This window comes from Dasypus novemcinctus, chromosome 23 (assembly GCF_030445035.2).
Source record: "Dasypus novemcinctus isolate mDasNov1 chromosome 23, mDasNov1.1.hap2, whole genome shotgun sequence".
NCBI classification, from domain to species: Eukaryota; Metazoa; Chordata; class Mammalia; order Cingulata; family Dasypodidae; genus Dasypus; species Dasypus novemcinctus.
In genome coordinates, this window is record NC_080695.1 from 57,350,649 (window position 1) to 57,369,700 (window position 19,052).

Genomic DNA, 19,052 nt, shown 5'->3' on the forward strand with positions numbered 1-19,052 from the left:
CTCTGCATGACTCCAATATGCACAAATTTCAGTTACCAGAGTTTAAATAACACCAGTCTCCTAACACCATGGTTCAAATTTCAGTCACCATGGCATGTTAACTGTGAGTAGATGCGTAAAGTACAAACTTCACTACCAGCTGTTCAACCCACAAATCACTACATAAATAACAGGCATGCATCATGACTCGTAACAAGTCACTTCACTTCTTTCAAAGTCTGTCACTGTGCATCTGTTATTCTGTCATTCAGACAGGAATACATGTCGTTGTGTTGCCTCCAGGTCTCAAAGTACAGCAAATGCGAAGTGCAGCAAAGAAATGTGGTAACAACGGAAGTGAAATTCTAATGAAATATAAATGAAATTTTAGAAAGAAAGAGCTGACTGTGTAATATTGACATTGCTGTCATTTGAGACTCTAAATATGGAGCCAGAAAACTTGGTGAAGGTAAATTTATTAACCTAAATGAGGAAAGTGGTTAGGATGAAAATGTTGAAGATGTCCCAAACAGAGTGATGAAGACAGTAACTTTCATATGAAAGGAACTCTAAGATATTTTATGACACTGAAAGCACAAAGGAAAAAATACTGGAAGCTGAGCTAAACTTACAAAGGAGTATGACAATTCACCAAGGCAAAGAAGAGGTGTGTGCACCATATTACACACTATATGAGAAGGCAATCAGTGTTCAGTTCAAACTACTTTTGGTAAGTTTTATCTAAAAAATAAAATATTTCAATTCTCAGTGTTTCTAATGTTTTAAATTAAAGTGAACTAAATTAATATTAGTTCTATTTAAAAACAAAATCTCCCAGGCAGCGGACTTGGCCCAGTGGTTAGGGCTTCCGTCTACCACATGGGGGGTCCGTGGTTCGGGCCTCCTTCACCCGTGTGGAGCTGACCCATGTACAGTGCTGATGCGCGCAAGGAGTGCCGTGCCACGCAGGGGTGTCCCCCGCGTAGGGGAGCCACACGTGCAAGGAGCGCACCCCATAAGGAGAGCTGCCCAGCGCGAAAGAAAGTCCAGCCTGCCCAGAAATGGTGCCGCACACACAGAGAGCTGACACAACACCACCAAAAAAGAAACACAGATTCCCATGCCGCTGACAACAATAGAAGAGGACAAAGAAGACCCAGCAAATAGACACAGAGAACAAACAACCGGGGTGGGGAGTGAAAGGGGAGAGAAATAAATAAATAAATCTTTAAAAAAACCAAAAACATAAAAAAACGAAATCTCCCAATACATTTTTAAACAACAGTATGAGTGTTTTTTAATGCTTGCATGGTCATTTTTGTGGTCCTGGACTACCACACAAAGCAAGGAATACCTGCATTAAATTGAGAACTTTTCTGGTAAATACCATGGGAATATGTTTATCTACTTTCATCTATTAATTTCACTTGCAGTTTTGCAGATTTGTGACAAGAGATGTTCACGGTAGGGTGTTTTGTTTTGTTTTGTTTTTCAATTAGCAAAACCAAAAATAAAAACACACAAAAAAAGGGAAAAAAGGAAATAACCTAAATATAAAACAAAGGAAAAATGGCTAAGTAAATTGAGTAAAGATGTCCATACATCATGTTTCTAAATAGTTGGGGATTTTCCAGAGATCTTACAGATTTCTAATAACCTCACTGTGGTCAGGGAATACATATATAACTTACCATTTGAATGCTTTTAAATGAGTTGCAGTGTGTTTTATATAAATAATGGTTGAACCATTCCATGAAATATTTTTCAGGCGATAAAAAGGATATTCATAATATTTAGTGACATGGGAAAAATCTAAATAAAAAAAGAAAACAAGCTATGCATATATTATGGTATGAGTTATGTCAAATAAAGGTATCATTTGTATTCACACACGTATAGCAAACATATATGAGAAAAACCCATAAGAAAAAGGGCCCTCTTTTGTGTAAGTGGTTAATGCTGATTAAGACCCAGTAGAGGGCAGACACAAATTTTTAAAAAGCAATGCAATATGTACCTATCATGATAGACCATAAATAGGCAGTACTATTTAGTGAGGACAACATTATGTGCCAGGCATGGTACGAGGCAACACACACATATCTTTTTCTACCCCTAACAACTCTGCAAGATGTTATTTCCACTTTACAGTTGAGGAACCTAAAGCTAAAAGACATTAACAAGCATCTTGCCCAATCTGGCAGCCAATAAAGAACTAGGAATCAAACCTGTCTGTCAAAGCCTATGCTCTGACCACTCACCCACTAGGCCTTGCAGAAGCTCTCCACCTTTTCCCCACCTTCATTCAACCACTGAGTACTTTCTACCTGATATCTATACCATAAACTTCCAGGGCATTGACCGTTTTCTGATGAAACCCCAAGTAACTTGAAAGTGAAATAAAGTAAGGTACTTCTCTGGTGCACTCTGGTAATTTCATGCTCACAGCCATTAAGAACGAGAAATCAATGTGGTTCACTAAGGCCACAGGCATGGAGACGATAAGCTAAGTTATGTGTAAATAAAGAAGAGTTAGGCTCTCCAGCCGCGACCGCGGTGGCAGTGGTGGGAGAAGGGTACAGGGAGGAGGTCTGGCCCTACGGCAGCCATCACTGGGCCACCGCCACCACCCGCCTGCCCGGATCGCCGAGGGGGACCTGCCCGAGACAGCGCCTGGCCCACGGATTCGCTTTGGCTCAGCCACACGTATATTTTCCTTCCTCCATGATCTCCAACACTTACAAAGTGGAAGAAACTGAGGAGGTACCAGGGATTGAACCCAGGATCTCATTGAACTGAGGACCTTATACATACGAAGCAGGCACTCCACCACTGAGCTATACCCACTCCCCCACATGGTCACTTTTAAAGCTAGTTTTGGTGAGGAAGTTTTAGTTAACAATTCAAGACTATGAGAATCCATTACAGTTTAGAATTTTTAAATTTAAGAATTTTATCTATTTCTGAAGAGAATTTATATAACATATGTCTATCACAAAAAATATTAAAACGAATACATGCACCCATAATCCACTTTAATAAGTAAGAGTATTTAAAAAAAAAAGACGAGTTACATCTATCCTATTATTTTCTCCTTTATTTAAGTTATTTTCTCCTTTAAAGATAAAGTGCAAAAAAATTACAAGGATAATGCTTAAACTGCTCTTGTTTTAAAATAAACCATTCACAAACCTTGACACCTGAGTACTTTATTATTAGAAACAAATTACTTGTGACACACCTCCTAACTAAGAGACACAACTGATGTGATTCTTGGTATATCAAGATACCAAGAATGAGAAGTGCTTATATAAAGTACAGTGCAACCCAAAGAAAGAGGTCCTTTCTACCTACAAAGGAAGGTGAGGGTCAATAAAAGCTTCAGAGAGGTGATGCCACAGGAGTCGTATTCACTGGGATTTATCTTCCCTACAGAGAGAAAAGTACATTTTCAGGAAACTGAAAGTAGTACAGCAAGGCTGGAATATATGGTGAGCAAGTCAACAGACAGATCTGGGAGACAGCTCAGGGAGGGCCTTGAAAGCCAGTTTTGTAATTAGAAAGGTTGGTTGGAAGTATGGAAAATGGGACTGAATGAAGGAACAACCATGTGCTTTGAGAACTAGGGAATGCACCACAGAAGAAATCACAGCTGAGCTGGGTCTTGAAGAGTAGGAGGAGGGGTGTACATTTAATGGTAGTAACTGTAACAGTGATAAGAAAACAGGAGCATAGCACTTATTATGTACCAGGCACTGTTCTATGACAGGAACTAAGATTCTAAGTTATAGATCCATGCGACTCTTTAATCCTCACAACTATGCCATGAGGCAGGCAGGTCCTACCACTTGTTCACTTATATATATGGGGACACCAAAGTACAGAAGCAGAGCAACCTGCCCTAGGTCACACAGCTAATAAGGGAGGGAAGAATATAGTCAGAGCCCATGCTCAAGGAGTTAGCAAAAAAAGATACAAAGCTTTCCTCCAGCCAGAAATAAAAGGCATATGCAAAGGCATGAAGGTGAAGAGCTGACAAATTCAGGAACTGAAAAATCCAATGAGACTAAACAAAAGATTATATGTGAAGTGTTTGGAAATGAGGGTGGAAAAAAAAAAACACAACAGAAAAATGTTGCAGGCTATGCTAAGAAGCTGGTCCCTTTATGCTTTCAAAGGCATGATAATTTTTTAGTAGGGCAATGGCATGCTTAGACATGTTTTAGAGAGATGATTTAAGTGCACTGTGTAGGAAATGGTTTTTGAGGGTGGAAGGGAGGTATAAGGTTTTCCAAGAATCCAGACAAGAGGGCACAAATGAAACAGGAAGTCTTGAAAGATTTTTTTCCAAAGTATGTGGTGAGTGAATGGATATCAGAGGTCAGAACATCCAGAAAGAATTCAAGGTTCCTAGCTTAAGAACTGGGTAAGGAATAAAATCAGGCAAGATAGAGAAAGGTTGCAGGAGGTGTAAGTTTGGGAGAGGTAGAGTTATTTTCAAGCCATGCTAAGTTAAGGGCACCTGTTACACTTCTGAGTAAATCATATATCCAGCAGGCAATTAAAAAAATCTGGAGCCCATAAGAGCAATCTGAGCTATAGACACAAAATTGGGAGTTAAAAAGATACAGGTGGATTTCAAAGCCTTGAAGACATAAGGAGATTGCACAGCAAGAATTTGCAAAGAGGTCAAGTTTGGAAACCCAATCAACACCAAATTTAAGATGAAGAACAACTAGTCAAGAGACTGACTACAGATAAAGGCATTACACAAGACAAGAGAATCACAGAAGCTGAAGCAGAGTTTTTACAAAGTGGGTGGCCAAAGGTGCCAACTGCTATTATACAAAGAACAAGAATGCCACCCAAAAGGTCCACTGTCAGTTTGTAAGAAGTTACTAGTATCCACTGTTAAAATTTCAGCAGTGGTAAGAGAGGTAGACTTAAATACGACAAGGAAGCGAGAATGTACAGACTGTTGGGAGTAACAACAGAAAAATAACAACTAACAAATACAAAACTCTTTGTAATTTGAGCCAGGGATGGGCTAAGTGCTCCTCATGGAATCATCTTAAAACCTCCATGAGATAGAAGTTATTATTTTCCTGGTTTTATGAGGAAAACAGAGGAAGGGAGGTTAAGCAACTTGCCCAAGATGACACAAAAGGATCATTTCATCCCAGTCAATTGGAAACTACTCTTTTCCAATACTGGACAGTGAAGGAAGAAAAGGGAACCCAACTTACTGGTTGTTTCTACATGGCAAGTATATAGCTTCAAAGACAAGTCTTTTGTTGTGGGTTTTTTTGTTGTTGTTGTTGTTTTTTAGCATCAGAGACTTGTAACTTGCAAGCCAGTCTAAAGGAAAAAGGTACTGGAAAGAGATGAATTAAAGGCAGGGTTTCTCAACCTTGGCACTACTGATGTATTGGACCAGATAACTGTTCGTCGTGAAAGGCTCTCTGGTGCACAGTAAGATGTTTGGCAGCATCCCTGTCATCCACCCACCAATGCCAGTAGCAATTCCACCTGTCTCCCTCCCTGATCATGCTGTGGCAAACAAAATGTTTTCCAAGCATTACCAAATGCTAAATGTCCCCTTGGGGACAAAAGTGCCCCTACCTGGAAACTTTGCATTAAAAGAAGAAAGTATCTTGGAGAGAGCAAGGATGGAATAGGACCAAAAGTGCAAATCAGTATCTGTATAAAGTGACAATAACTTGGTGAATGACCAAACACAAAATTAATTACCTTTATGTCTGGATCTGACAGCTGGTTCTTCAGCAACTCAAAATCACTTGTTTCACCCTTAAGAAGGGAGAATAAAATGATGTTATGATTGCTTTGGTTTCCTATTAAAGATCAACAGCAGGACTTTCAACAATACCTTAACATCTGATGAAATTACAAAACGAACATTATAACTTTCACAATCAATTGCAGATTATAAAAAGTTAAAATCGCATGTTAATGGGGCCAAGGGGTTTGGAAAAAAGAAAATGCCAAATAACTAAAAGCCATATTTAACTATGATATATAGTTATGTATTAACATTTGAATATGACAGCAATATTCTGAGAATTTTCAAAATACATAAGAAAAAGTCTCAGTGTAATGATCCAATTAATGGAGAACTAAGATATTATCCATTCATATATATGGATACAAATAGGTATTTTATATATACGGACAGTCATTTACATTTGCCCTCCACTGCTAAGATTTAATAGCATCATTTGTAAACTAATCCTAAAAATTAAATAACAAACTAACAAACTTATCATCAGAGTTATTTGTCCCCAAGTAATGCTTAATTACTTAAGGAAGATAAATGTTCTGATCTAACAGCAGCATGCTCTTATTAAATATCTGATATCAAGACTGATACCTAAAATTTCATTTTACCGTGTCTACTGGTCTTTAGTATAGCTTCTATGGTTGTATTCTGACCAATAAAATCAATCATCATGTTATCTCCTCTTTTACCTTTTTGTACTTCAGTAAGACTTCCGTTACAGTTCCACCGAATCGAACAGTTTTTCTTGGGGGAGAATTGAAGAAATCATTCTCTGGTGCTAGCATATCTGAAATTCTGTAAAACCAAGATTATCAAGCTATTAAGTACATGACAGAGAATAACATAAATGATTAATAGCCAACATTTATTGAACCAAGCAATCAATATCATTCAATGGGACTACTGCAAAAGTTTCCTGACTTCCACTTTTGTCCTCCAATGATTCATTATTTACTCAGTTGCCAAAGCAATCTAATGATCTTTTAAAAAGTTAAAACAGATTATGCCACTCTACTCTCCGCTTAAACTCTCTACTGTCTTCCTGCTGCACTTAGAATGAAAAATCCGACTCCTTACTATTGTCCTCAAAGGCCTACATTAATCTGGCCCCTGCCTACTCCTCAGACCTTGTCTTCAACCACAGCCTCTAACGCAGACATAATGTTCCTGCTGTTTTTCAAAGTTGTCAGGCTGTTTCCCATTTCACTTGCTATTCCCTGATATACACATGGCTGGATTCTTGTCTTCATTCCAGTCAAAGCTCATGTCAAAGAGGCCTTCCCCACCAAAAATCTAAAGTACCCACGCTTTCCCTTCCCGTTACTCTGTTTCATTTCTTCACAGCACTTACTCCTATTTGAAATCATCCTATTCATTTATTTATTGACCTATTTATTGTACTTCTTCCCTAGACCATAAACTCGCTGAGTGCTGGGACAGATTTTGCATCTTCTGATAGACTGTCTCACCGACTCAATGAGCTGGCATTAAATATCTATAGTGAGTGGTATTTTGCCAAGCGTTTTAAAAGCTCTGCCTTATTAAACCACAGCAGCTCAGTGAAAAAACATAGCACTCTACTAATGACTTGTTAAAACAAGGTGTTGCGGGGGGTGGGGAGTGGGTAGGAGAGCTTTAAAAGACAAACCAAGGAAAAAACAAGGAAAAAAACAAACAAAAACAAAATTAGGATTCAGTTTTCCATCAGCGACAGCGTTTGGCTGATAGTCCAAATAGCCCAGGAAATCACTTTAAAATCTAGTCGAAAAAGTGGGAGGAAAGAGTGAAAGGAATGGACGCTGTATCTAGGCCCGAGATGCTAAAAGGGAGCCCAGAGGGGGAAAGGGAGACTTTGAAACAGAGAATGGGCTCGTTTTCCCAGCGTCCCCTATCTCTTCCATTACCAGCCTGGAGAGAAAGGGCTCATTCTTGAAACCCTGGGATGACCCTCTATCCCCTGCTCCCACCCCACTCCATCACTGACCCAGACCCTTCCCCAACCCCGGTCCTGGGCTTTGGTCCGAGATGCGCAGAAGGAAGTTGTCCAGACTCTCACCCAGTCTTCGATGCCCCCAGCGTCTTGATCGCAGAAGCCGAAGAAGACGCATCTCCAGGAAACCGCGTGTGAATCAGCGGGGCCGCCATTGAACCAGACACGCACGACTGCTTCGCCTCGCGCCGGAAGTTGTACTCCTTCCAACCACCGTCTCTGTTCCGGAAGTCGTGCGGGCAAGTGGCGGCCTCCAGCCAATCAGGGAGCGTAACTGGAGCGAGAGTAACGAGTTCGCCGGCTAGAGTGCTGCCAAAGCTTTCTCCCCATCAGGCACCTCCGTCTTCCTGGAGGACTTTTGCTTGGCGGTCAGTGCTAAGAATGCCCTGAGGATCTCAGACAGGGCTTAAGCAGTTGTTTGGTTCCCCTGAGTATTAACTTTTGGAGTCAGAGTATTCCTCAATCAAAGCGCTTTTACCAACATTATAATTGAAGATAAATGAGAACTGGTTAATCAGGGAATAACCCAAACCCTCACATAGAAAAGGGGTGGGCCTGGAATTTGAACCAGTTTCCCTGACACAGGAGCCTGGGCTCTATATCCACCAAATTCTCAAGATACCCAAGATAATCTTATCCTCAAGGAAAATGAGGTTTGACGAAGTGAATTCTCCCAAAGCATCAGAGCTGTGGATGTTGAGGCTGTAATGAGAAATCAGAGGAGAGAGAGGGGACGTTTCCTTAGAGGAGTTAATTTTTGAGCAGGAGGGACAGGAGTCAGCCACACCAACAATGCAGCAAAGGGTTCCAGGCACAGAGAACTGCAGACCCCTCCTTTCAATTTCTAAGAGGTGAAAAATGTTGCACTTTCAGAACTATATACAACTATCAATAGCACATAAAACCAGCTACAATGATACATGTTAACTATAAAGTACAGTTCTGTTTTTGCAATAGTGTAAAACCGGTAACTCTTTCTGCTGTTTCCTTTCTGTCCCACCACCATTTGTTCCCTCACTGTTTTAGAGTTCACGGGGAATGGTAGGCAGAAATCATCAATGTCCCAAGAGCAGAGGAAACAATTAGCTCACAAGGATGCTTCAAGACAGCTGTTTAAGTGGGAATCTCTTTCCCTCTTTGACCAAAGCAAAAACAAAATAAAAAAAAAAACACAAAATGTTATCGCCATTATTTTTTTTAAAGATTTTATTTATTTATTTATTTCTCTCCCCTCCCCCCCCAGTTGACTGTTCTCTGTGTCTATTCGCTGCGTGTTTTTTCTTTGTCCGCTTCTGTTGTTGTCAGTGGCACAGGAATCTGTATTTCTTTTTGTTGCGTCATCTTGTGTCAGCTCTCCTTGTGTGCGGAGACATCCCTGGGCAGGCTGCACCCTCCTTTGTGCTGGGCGGCTCTCCTTATGGGGCGCACTCCCTATGCGTGGGGCTTCCCCACGCGGGGGACACCCCTGCGTGGCTCGGCACTCCTTGCATTCATCAGCACCGCCGGTGGGCCAGCTGCACAAGGGTCAAGGACGCCCGGGGCTTCAACCGCGGACCTCCCATGTGGTAGACTGACTCCTCGACCACTGGGCCAACTCCGCCGCCTGTTATCGCCATTAGTTATTACAGCACTGTCAGTAGACATGCAGCTTTGGGCTGTCAAGCAATTTGGCAATTATTGTATTCTTTCATTTTTTAAAAAAGTCTCATCTGTACCAAATAATATATGTTAACATTTTAATGTATATAAAACATAATAAAATGAATAATTATGACTACAGTGTATCACCTGTTGAGACTTGCTGTGTGCTCCTCCCATTGCCCACCTTCTCCCTGATTTCCTCTCAAAGATAATCACTATCCTGGTTTTTTAAAAAAATTTTGTGGCAACACATATGTAACATAAAATTTCCCATGTTAACCACTCTCACGTGTACAATTCAGTGATACTGTGCTACCATAACCACCATCCATTCCCCAAACTTTTTCATCACCCCAAACAAAAAGTCTGTACCCATTAAGCAATAACTCGCCCCTCCCCTCCCCTCACAGCTCCTGGTAACCTGTAACTTTTTCTCCCTATGAATGTGCTTATTCCAAACATTTCATTTGGGTCTAGCTAATTTCACTAAGCATAATGATTTTTTTATTTTGTTTTGTTTTATTCCCCCCCTCTCCCCTGTTGTCTGCTCTTTGTTCTACTCGCTGTGTGTTCTTCTGTGTCTGCTTGCACCCTCGGTAGCACTGGGAAACTGCGTCATCTTGCTGCATCAGCTGTGTGTGTGTGTGGCACCACTCCTGGGCAGGCTGCACTTTTTACACGCAGGACAGCTCTCCTTGTGGGGCGCACTCCTTGTGTGTGGGGCACCCCCACGCAGGGGGGGGGGGGCCTGAGTGGCACAGCACTCCTTGCCCGTGGCAGCTCTGCATGTAGGCCAGCTCACCACATGGGTCAGGAGGCCCTGGGTATCGAACCCTGGACCCTCCCACATGGTAGGCCGACGCTCTATCAGTTGAGCCACGTCCGCTTCCCTAAGCATAATGTTTTTCAAGGTTCATCTATGTTGTAGCATGTATCAAAACTTCATTCCTTTTTATAGCTGAATAATATTCCATTGTATGTGTGTGTGCTATGTGTTTATTCATCTGTGGACACTTGAGTCACTTCAACCTTTCAGCTATTGTGACTAATGCTGCTGTTAACACTGGTGTTCAAATATCTACGTAAGTCCCTCTTTTCAATTCTTTGGGATATACACCTAGAAGTGGAATTGCTGTTATCATAGGATAATTCTATGTTTAAATTTTTGAGGAACGAAAAACTGTTTTCCACTGTGGCTGCACCGTTTTACATTTCCACCAACACTGCACAAGGGTTCCTATTTCTCCACATCCTCATTAACACTTGTTGTTTTATTTGTTTTGATAATAGCCATCCCAGTGGGTTTGAAGTTGTATATCACTGTGGTTTTGATTTGCATTACCTAATGGCTAATGATGCTGACCATGCTTTCATGTGCTTATCAGCCATTTTTATATCTTCTTTGAAGAAATGTCTATACCAGTCTTTTGCCCATTTTAAAATTGGGATGTTTGTCTTTTTGTTGGTGATTTGTGGGAGTTCTTAATATATTCTGTATACTCTCCTGATTTTTAAAAAATATTCTAACTTTTCTTTATGTAATTACCATATATAAATATATCTCTAAGCAGACACTTTCATTTATCTTTGAATTTTATAAAAACTGCTTGCTTTATTAAATTAACATTCTTCTTCTGAAATCAGCCCCGTTGTATGTAGTTATGATTTATTTATTTTCCCTGCTCTATATCATTCCATTACATGAATATACCATGATTTATCTATCCATTCTATCACTGGACATTTTGGTTGTTTCCTTACTTTTTTATTTGCATTATTATAAACATCACTATGAATATTCTTGTATAGTCTCCTGATGCACATGCACATTTTTCTAGGTTAAAATTGTTGGCTTGATGGATATACAAGAAATGGTTAAAGAGCTTTCCAAAGTGGTTGTCCAATATATATTCTCTATAATATCTTCTCCTTAAGCTTAAGCACAGTTCCTTCTTTATTTTCCACAGTACACCTAAAACTAGGCTACCTTGATTTTTAAAAATTGAAATTGACTTTGCCAAGAAAGTAAAAAGCAGCCTATTCAATGGGAGAAAATATTTGGAAAACACATATCCAGTAAGGGTTTGAAATCAGTGTTATATAAACAGATCATACAATTCAATGATAAAAAGACAAGCAACCCAATTTTAAAATGAGCAAAAGACTTGAATAGATATTTCTCCAAAGAGGAAATACAAATGGCCAAAAAGTACATGAAAAAAGATTCAACCTCACTAGCTATTAGGGCAATGCAGATCAAAACTACAATGAGATCCCATTTCATATTTTAGAGAATGGCCATTATTAAAAAACAAACAAACAAAAAATCTACAAGTGCTGGAAAGGATGTGGAGAAACAGCAACACTCCTTCACTGTTAGTGGGAATGTAGAATGGTGCAGCCTCTGTGGAAAACAGTTTGGCAGTACCTCAAGTAGCTGTATATACCACTGCCATATAGTCCAGCAATCCTGTTTCTAGGACATATTCAGGAGACCTGAAAGCAAGGACACAAACCAACATTTCCATACTGATGTCCATAGCAGCATTATTCACAGTTGCTAATATATGGAACCAGCCCAAGTGTCCATGAACCATTGAATGGATACACAAAATGTTGTATATACATAAAATGGAATACTATTCAGCTGTAAAAAGAAATGAAATCAGGATAGTTATGACAATGAGGATGAACCTAGAAGATACTATGTTGAGTGAAATAAGCCAATCACAAAAGGACAAATATTGTATGGTCTCACTAACACAAACTAAATCTAATGAGTAAACTCGCGGAGGTAAACTCTGGAGTACAAGTTACTAAGAAATAGAATGTGGGTTGAGAATGGAAACTGATGCTCAATAAATGTAGAATTTTTAGTAAGATTTCTTGTAAAAGCATGGAAATGAATAGAGTTGATGGTAACACATTATAGTGAGTATAACTAAGAGTGCTGATTTATAGACAAGATTGTGCCTGAAAGGGGTAGTCTGTGGACATAAATTTCAATTGAAAGGAAAGTAGAGAAGAATCTAGGTCATGTGTAATAGTGATTTCAGTGGTGCATGAACATTGTGGTTAATAGTATAAATATAAGAATGCTCTTCTTTTACAATGCACTAAGAATATGGTGATACACAGGAAAATTACAACTAATGTAACTTAGGGATGATAATTAATAGTAATATTGTAATATCCTGCAGGAATGGCAAGAAGATATTATTTCAATACTAAGGGACAATACGTGTATATAAGGGTTACAAGATTTTTCCTTTTGGAGTAATAAAAATGCTCTAAAATTGACTGAGGTGATGACAGCACAACTCTGTGATGAAAATCAGAGCCACTGAGCACACACTTCGAAAGGATTATACAAAGCATGGGACTGTATAACACAGGGAATCCAGTGGTGGATGATGGACTGTGGTTAACAGAACAGATATGAGAACATTTTCTCATGAGCGAAAACAAATATAAAAGCATTTTCTCATGAATAATAATAATTGGGTGAATTGGGGGAAGAACACACCAAATGTAAGATATGGGCTACAGTTAGTAGTACTATTTTGACGATGCTCTTTCATAGTTTGTAAGAAATGTTTCTCAACAATGCAAGATATTGGTAGTGAGGAAATGTATGGGAGTCTTCTATCATTATATACATATTTATTTTGTAAGTTCACAACTTGTTGTATGCAGTCATTGTTTATGTATGTTCATGTATGAATGATATACTTCAATAAAATTATATTTTAAAATAATTGAAATGGAAGCCTAAGAATAATACAAGAGAAAACTTAAAACCAAATAGCACAGGGGTTCTTAACCACTTTTTTGTTCCATGGACCCCTTTGCCAGTCAGGTGAAAACCACGGACCCCTTCTCAGAATGTAGTGACAGATAGTTTTATGACACTCAACATCAGATGTCAGAGAAGATAAAGACAAGTTGATTTTTTTCAATTCAAGCTCACAGACTCCTTGAGATTTTTCCACAGACCAGTTGAGGGTCTGTGGAAGCCTGGTTAAGAATCCCAGAAATAGCATAATTCACTATTTGAATTATTTGGTCATCCCTTTCATTTGGGACCCTCTACTCAGTCCCCTGTTAATGGACCAATTCATCTTTCTGGGTTAAAAGTCCCTTCATCCAATCTTGTCTTCCCTAGAACCCCATCTTCCTTTATGTTCAGCCCTGATCAGAGAAAATAAAGCACCCCTCTCTCCAAATATGTTAACACAGTACCTACAAAAGATGCAGCCTTGCCCATGGTGTAGTCATCATTTTATGACACTATGCTATATAGTTATTGCTAATTATTCTGAGTTACTTCATTCCAGGATGAATTTTTGCTTTACTTTCATATACCCAGAAGACTCATTAAACTGTTGTTGGTTTTTTTTTGTTGTTTTTTTTTAAAAGAGCAGTCTTTCCCTAGGGATGAATTCTGCAACTATCTCTAGAGAAATAGGTAGTTCTGTTGGTTAAAACTTTTTGGTTTGCAAGTAACTAACTTGAGCTAGCTTAGGCAGAGAGAATTTGCTCTAAGTATAAAGGGATATCTTAACATACCAGAAAAGGATTTCCTATTGGCCAAGTTTGCATCAACACTGGCTAGAGTGGGGAGATGATGTTTTTACCAAATAACTTCCAATGAGCCTTTGCTGTGGGTGACAGGATCACTATAAAATGCTCAACGAAAGGTTTTCAAATGGCTGAGTGGTTGGGAGGATCCAGATCGATAATTTCTGAATAGCAAAACCAATTGTGTGTATCCTATATGTTCCTTTCTCTTTTCCAAAAAGAATCAACAATTATTTTGAGACTATTATTTTTATGAGAACTCCATTTGCTAACAGAAATACAAGATCTCAATTGTAAATCTTTAGTGAGATAGGTAGGTAGGTAGGTAGAGAAAGAGAGAGAGAGAGAGATAGAGAGACAGACAGCGATGTGTGTGCAAATAAGCCATTATTTTTAGAGCCTTCCTCCTGCTCAGTATTATAGAGAAGTACTCATGAAGTTCAGTTTCTCAACCTTAGCACTGATATTCTGGGCTGGATAATTCTTTTTGTGGGTGGAGGGAGGATGTGTAGCAACAACTCTGGTCTCTACAGTAGGAGTTCCCATCCCATTCCTCTGCTGTAAGAGCAAAAATATCTTTAGACATTGCCAAATATCCCCTGGTAGTAAAATTTTAGTTCAACCGAAGACACAAGACATATTTGAAACGATTAGAGAACAAAAAAGTAAAGCATAATATTCCAAAATCATGTTGTACATACTCATAAAATTTTCCATTTATACCTCTAATATTCTTGGGGGAACACTGACAAATAAATTACTTCCCATTTTATTTTGCTGGAATACAATGGTGGTGATATACAGGTGTCTCATGCTGTACAATTTCTATTTGGAACATGATTTTTATATTTTTACCAGAAGGATGACAGAGAAGAGCACCTTAATTTTCTCCAAATTCCTCAAAAGATAAATGTATCTGACTGAAATTGTGAATCAATAAAATGTTTTATTGTTTTATTGGTATGATATTAGAAATTAACTTTATCTGTCTTTCTAATCAGTCTTTGGTTGGTACGGACCACCTAACCTTAGCTTTACCTTTGCCTACAAGCTTTTAATAGTAACCAACATCTGGGAAACGGACTTTGGCCCAGTGGTTAGGGCGTCCGTCTACCACATGGGAGGTCCGCGGTTCAAACCCCGGGCCTCCTTGACCCGTGTGGAGCTGGCCATGCAGTGCTGACGCGCGCAAGGAGTGCCCTGCCACGCAGGGGTGTCCCCCGCGTGGGGGAGCCCCACGCGCAAGGAGTGCGCCCGTGAGGAAAGCCGCCCAGCGTGAAAAGAAAGAGCAGCCTGCCCAGGAATGGCGCTGCCCACACTTCCCATGCCGCTGACGACAACAGAAGCGGACAAAGAAACAAGACACAGCAAATAGACACCAAGAACAGACAACCAGGGAGGGGGGGAAATTAAATAAAAATAAATAAATCTTTAAAAAAAAAAAAATAGTAACCAACATCTATATTCATCCATTCAATAAATATTTCTTGAACACTCAGGTCCAGACCCTATGTTAGGTATTTGATATGCAGTCAGCAAATAATAAATCCTCCTTAGCCCCATGGAGCTTACAATCTCATGAGAGAAACAGACATTAATCAAGGAATCACATAAAGAAATGTGAATTTACAAATGTATTAAACCCTTTGAAGGAGATTACATCATGCCACGTGGTTCTTTAATGGGAAGAATTTGTCTCTTTATCTGAGAGAGAGATAATTGAGCTGAGATCTGAGAGTAACCAGGCAGGGGAGAATGCTTTCAAGGCAGAGAGAAAAGTACATGCAAAGGCCCCTGCCAAGAACATAAAAGGGGCTCTTTCTTAGGATGTTAGTTTAATAGTCCACCCTGATTTGGAGGCGAGTGATGGTGGCTTGGATGAAGAAAATCAATTGAAGTATAGATAATGGGAAAACAGTCAACACAGGAATCCTGAAATGAAAGGAAGATTGTCTAGGAATTAGTTTGTAATGCAAATATTTATTCCTTTTCCTTCTTTATATTCAAATTTCTATATTCTAGGACTTTTGCAAAGCAAGATACAAGCATACACAAATTTAAGTTTAGTTTTCCGTTTCAGAAGAAAGAATACATTATTTATGAAGAGCAGTTTACCATGGTATAATTTGATAATGGTGCTGGCATTTTTTTCCATACTAAGTGATTTATTTAACTAAAAATGCATTTTATATTAGAGAGGCCTTAGAACTGCACTTAGCTGTATGATCTATTTCCCTAATTTATTAATATACTATGTTAGATGCATATTGTATGGTATAAAAGCATGTTAAGGAGGCAAAATGTCACAGTGGAAAGAGCTAGGTTCTAAAACAGTATGCCTTTGGGAAGCAGATGTGGTTCAAGCAGTTGAGCACCATCTACCACATAGGAGGTCTCAGGTTTGGTTCCCATAAGCTGAGCAAGACAGCGAGCTGACAAGACGGTTTGGCATGGCAAGCTCCTGCAACAAGATGACACAACAAGGAAACCCAACGAGAGACACAACAAGCAGGAGAGGAGGTGCCAATGGGAACCTCCCTCCCACATGGGAGGACCTGGGTTTGGTTTCCCATGCCTCCTAAAAAGAGGAGCACATAATGAACAGACACAGAGAGCAGACAGTGAGCACAAGATAAGGGGGTGGGAATGGGGGTGGGGGAAATAAATGGATAAAATAAATCTTAAAAACTGCAACAACCAAAAAACCGTACGCCTTTGACCTATCTCATAACATTTATGAAGCTTCTGTTCCACTAGCAGCTTACCCCTTTCAACCAAACTCAGAAACAAGAGCCAGAAAAGTAATCGTTTTCGGGTTAATTAAGCCATACTACTGCAGAGATAATGAGTTAAGCGCCTAATTACTGCCTGTTTCTACATTTCCAAAAGTACTGCATCACTTTGTTTATCATTAAGTAATGGCCCCTGTGCCCTTTTAGTCCAGAAAAATCAGTTTATGAAAGTTCTTCTTAAGACTGTGAGAGTTGACACCGGGTTTTGACTATAGTATGAGAAGCCTTAGCCACACCACGCTGAGCCTCTGATTTGATGTAATTTCTGACATGTGGCTTTTGTCAAAATGAGGTTTCTTTTCTTTTCTTTTTGTGCAGCTGACTAACTAAAAGGCATGCATGTTTATTTCATGCAAGGAAGTATATTAACTCATAAAATGGGGGAAAGGTAAATAATCATGTTTACCAAGATTAATTTAAAATGCTTTTATATTTGGAATTCTTGGATTGGTTTTGCTGATAGAATTTCACCCTTTAGAACCAGGAGTCACATGAAGCAAGATTCTTAATCCCAGCTTTGTCATTTACTCTGTGACTTACTGCCTTACCTTCTCAGAACTTTAGTGTCTTATCTATAAAATGGAAGTAATAATTTACTTTTTCAAGCTATTTTAGAGCTGTTGTAAGGATTAGATTAGAGCCTATAAAGCACAGACTATAAAATATGGCACACTGTGCAGGACAGAGTAGGGTCTTGTAAATGGTGATTAGTAGTAGTTGTCCATTTATCTTCCTGTAAATGTGAGCTATGCTGGGATACTTGATATAGTTGCAGGTAGGTGAAAATTGGCCTATGAAATAGATAACTAGATTGTAAAAAAGAAAATAATCCATAAATTGCCCAGCAATAATATTTTGCATCATCTTACTTAGAATTTAGTTTGTTTCCTATGGCTGTTAAATCTTTTCATTTTACAAACTGTAGCCAATGTCTGATTATTCAGGGCTTGATTATCTGGTTATGGAGTACTGAGCTCCCTAACTTCTTGCTGTACAATAGTAAAAACAAAGAAAGGAAATGACTTCTACAGAAATAGAATCATCTTTCTGTCCCCTGCACTTAGTATGTGCTAAATACAAAATAAATCAATTTAATCACTTCTTAGTGACTCCAGTTATAAAAGTCTTGGGTAAGACCAAAAGTAAATGATACTCTTTGAGCTGTTACTTTATTTTATCCTGTCAGTATGCCTAGCCTTTTTACAACTGAGTTTTGCTATGGCAGATAAATTAAATCAAATGTTTTGAATAGCGTTGAATAGAACACACATTGATTCTTACTCAGGTTTATAACAAGTATGACTGTAATGACTAGGATAAAACTAAATGCAAAAATACTTAAATGTATATTATATGTTCTATGTGAGATACAAAAGAGGAAAAGGAAAGATGATTCCAGCTTTCAAGGAGTTTACAAGCCTGTAAAATCAACTTTTAATTTGCATATTAAGAACTTTAGAGAAACGTTCAAAGGGAAGGTACACTTCCCTCCAGATGTGGGACATGACTCCTGGGGATGAGACTCCCCAGCCCTGAGGGATTATTCCCAAGCATTAATCAGTGATGCATTGGGGAAAAAGACCTTGGCCAAAAGAAGGAAGTATTAAATAAAAGAGTTTTTATGGCTAGGATATTTCAAAGTGAGTTGGGAGGTTATTCCAGAGGTTACGCTTATGCTGGTCTGAGGTAGATTTCACAAAATGCCACAGTAAACAAAGCCTCAAACAAAAGTGCTCCTGGGGGTTCTAGATATGTCCGGACACCATAGGCAAGGCACACAGCCTCATGAAATCAACACCCCCTTGACAGGCCCTATTTGGGAATATTCAAAAATCTATTTCCCCAATATAACACAGTTATACTCATTTATAAATCCCCTAATCACGATCCTTCTCTTCCTTTTATTTGAACCTATAATTTTCAATGTACCTGTTAAATATATTTCTCAGAGACTTAACTATTTGGAATGTTCTTATGCAGGTTGAGTCCTGAAACCCAATAGAGTTGTGGCCAACATCTACTCTCCAGTTCTTTGGGTTTGCCCTGGACAACAAAATGATGATGAACAAGTCCCACCTCCAAAACACGGTGTATCCTTCAATTGCAAGCAAAACAAATCCTTTCTTCTGCCCCATAATATCAAAGTCACCTCTCAACCTGAAACAAATCCCTCAAGATTGAGGAATGAGCAAAAATAAGGCAGAAGAGTAACCACAGAAAAAAGCAGATTGATTGTTATTGTCATTATTGTCTTGTGTTAATGGAGTTACTT

The 19,052-nt window shown here is 39.0% G+C and overlaps 1 protein-coding gene across 2 annotated transcripts in view; it reads right to left on the reverse strand.

The window, feature by feature from the left end:
* RRN3 (RRN3 homolog, RNA polymerase I transcription factor) overlaps nt 1-19,052 on the reverse strand; it is a 49,005-nt gene that overhangs the window by 23,157 nt on the left and 6,796 nt on the right. Inside the window, exons 2-4 of one of the 2 annotated variants that reach the window (XM_071211340.1) lie at nt 7,833-8,040; nt 6,466-6,571; nt 5,731-5,787 (exon numbers count right to left, since the gene is read on the reverse strand). In XM_071211340.1, the coding sequence (XP_071067441.1) occupies nt 5,731-5,787; nt 6,466-6,571; nt 7,833-7,921 (252 nt within the window). In that variant the 5' untranslated portion in view covers nt 7,922-8,040. Of the gene's footprint in view, nt 1-5,730; nt 5,788-6,465; nt 6,572-7,832; nt 8,469-19,052 lie in introns of both variants that reach the window. The other variant, XM_004471861.4, reaches the window with a different exon arrangement.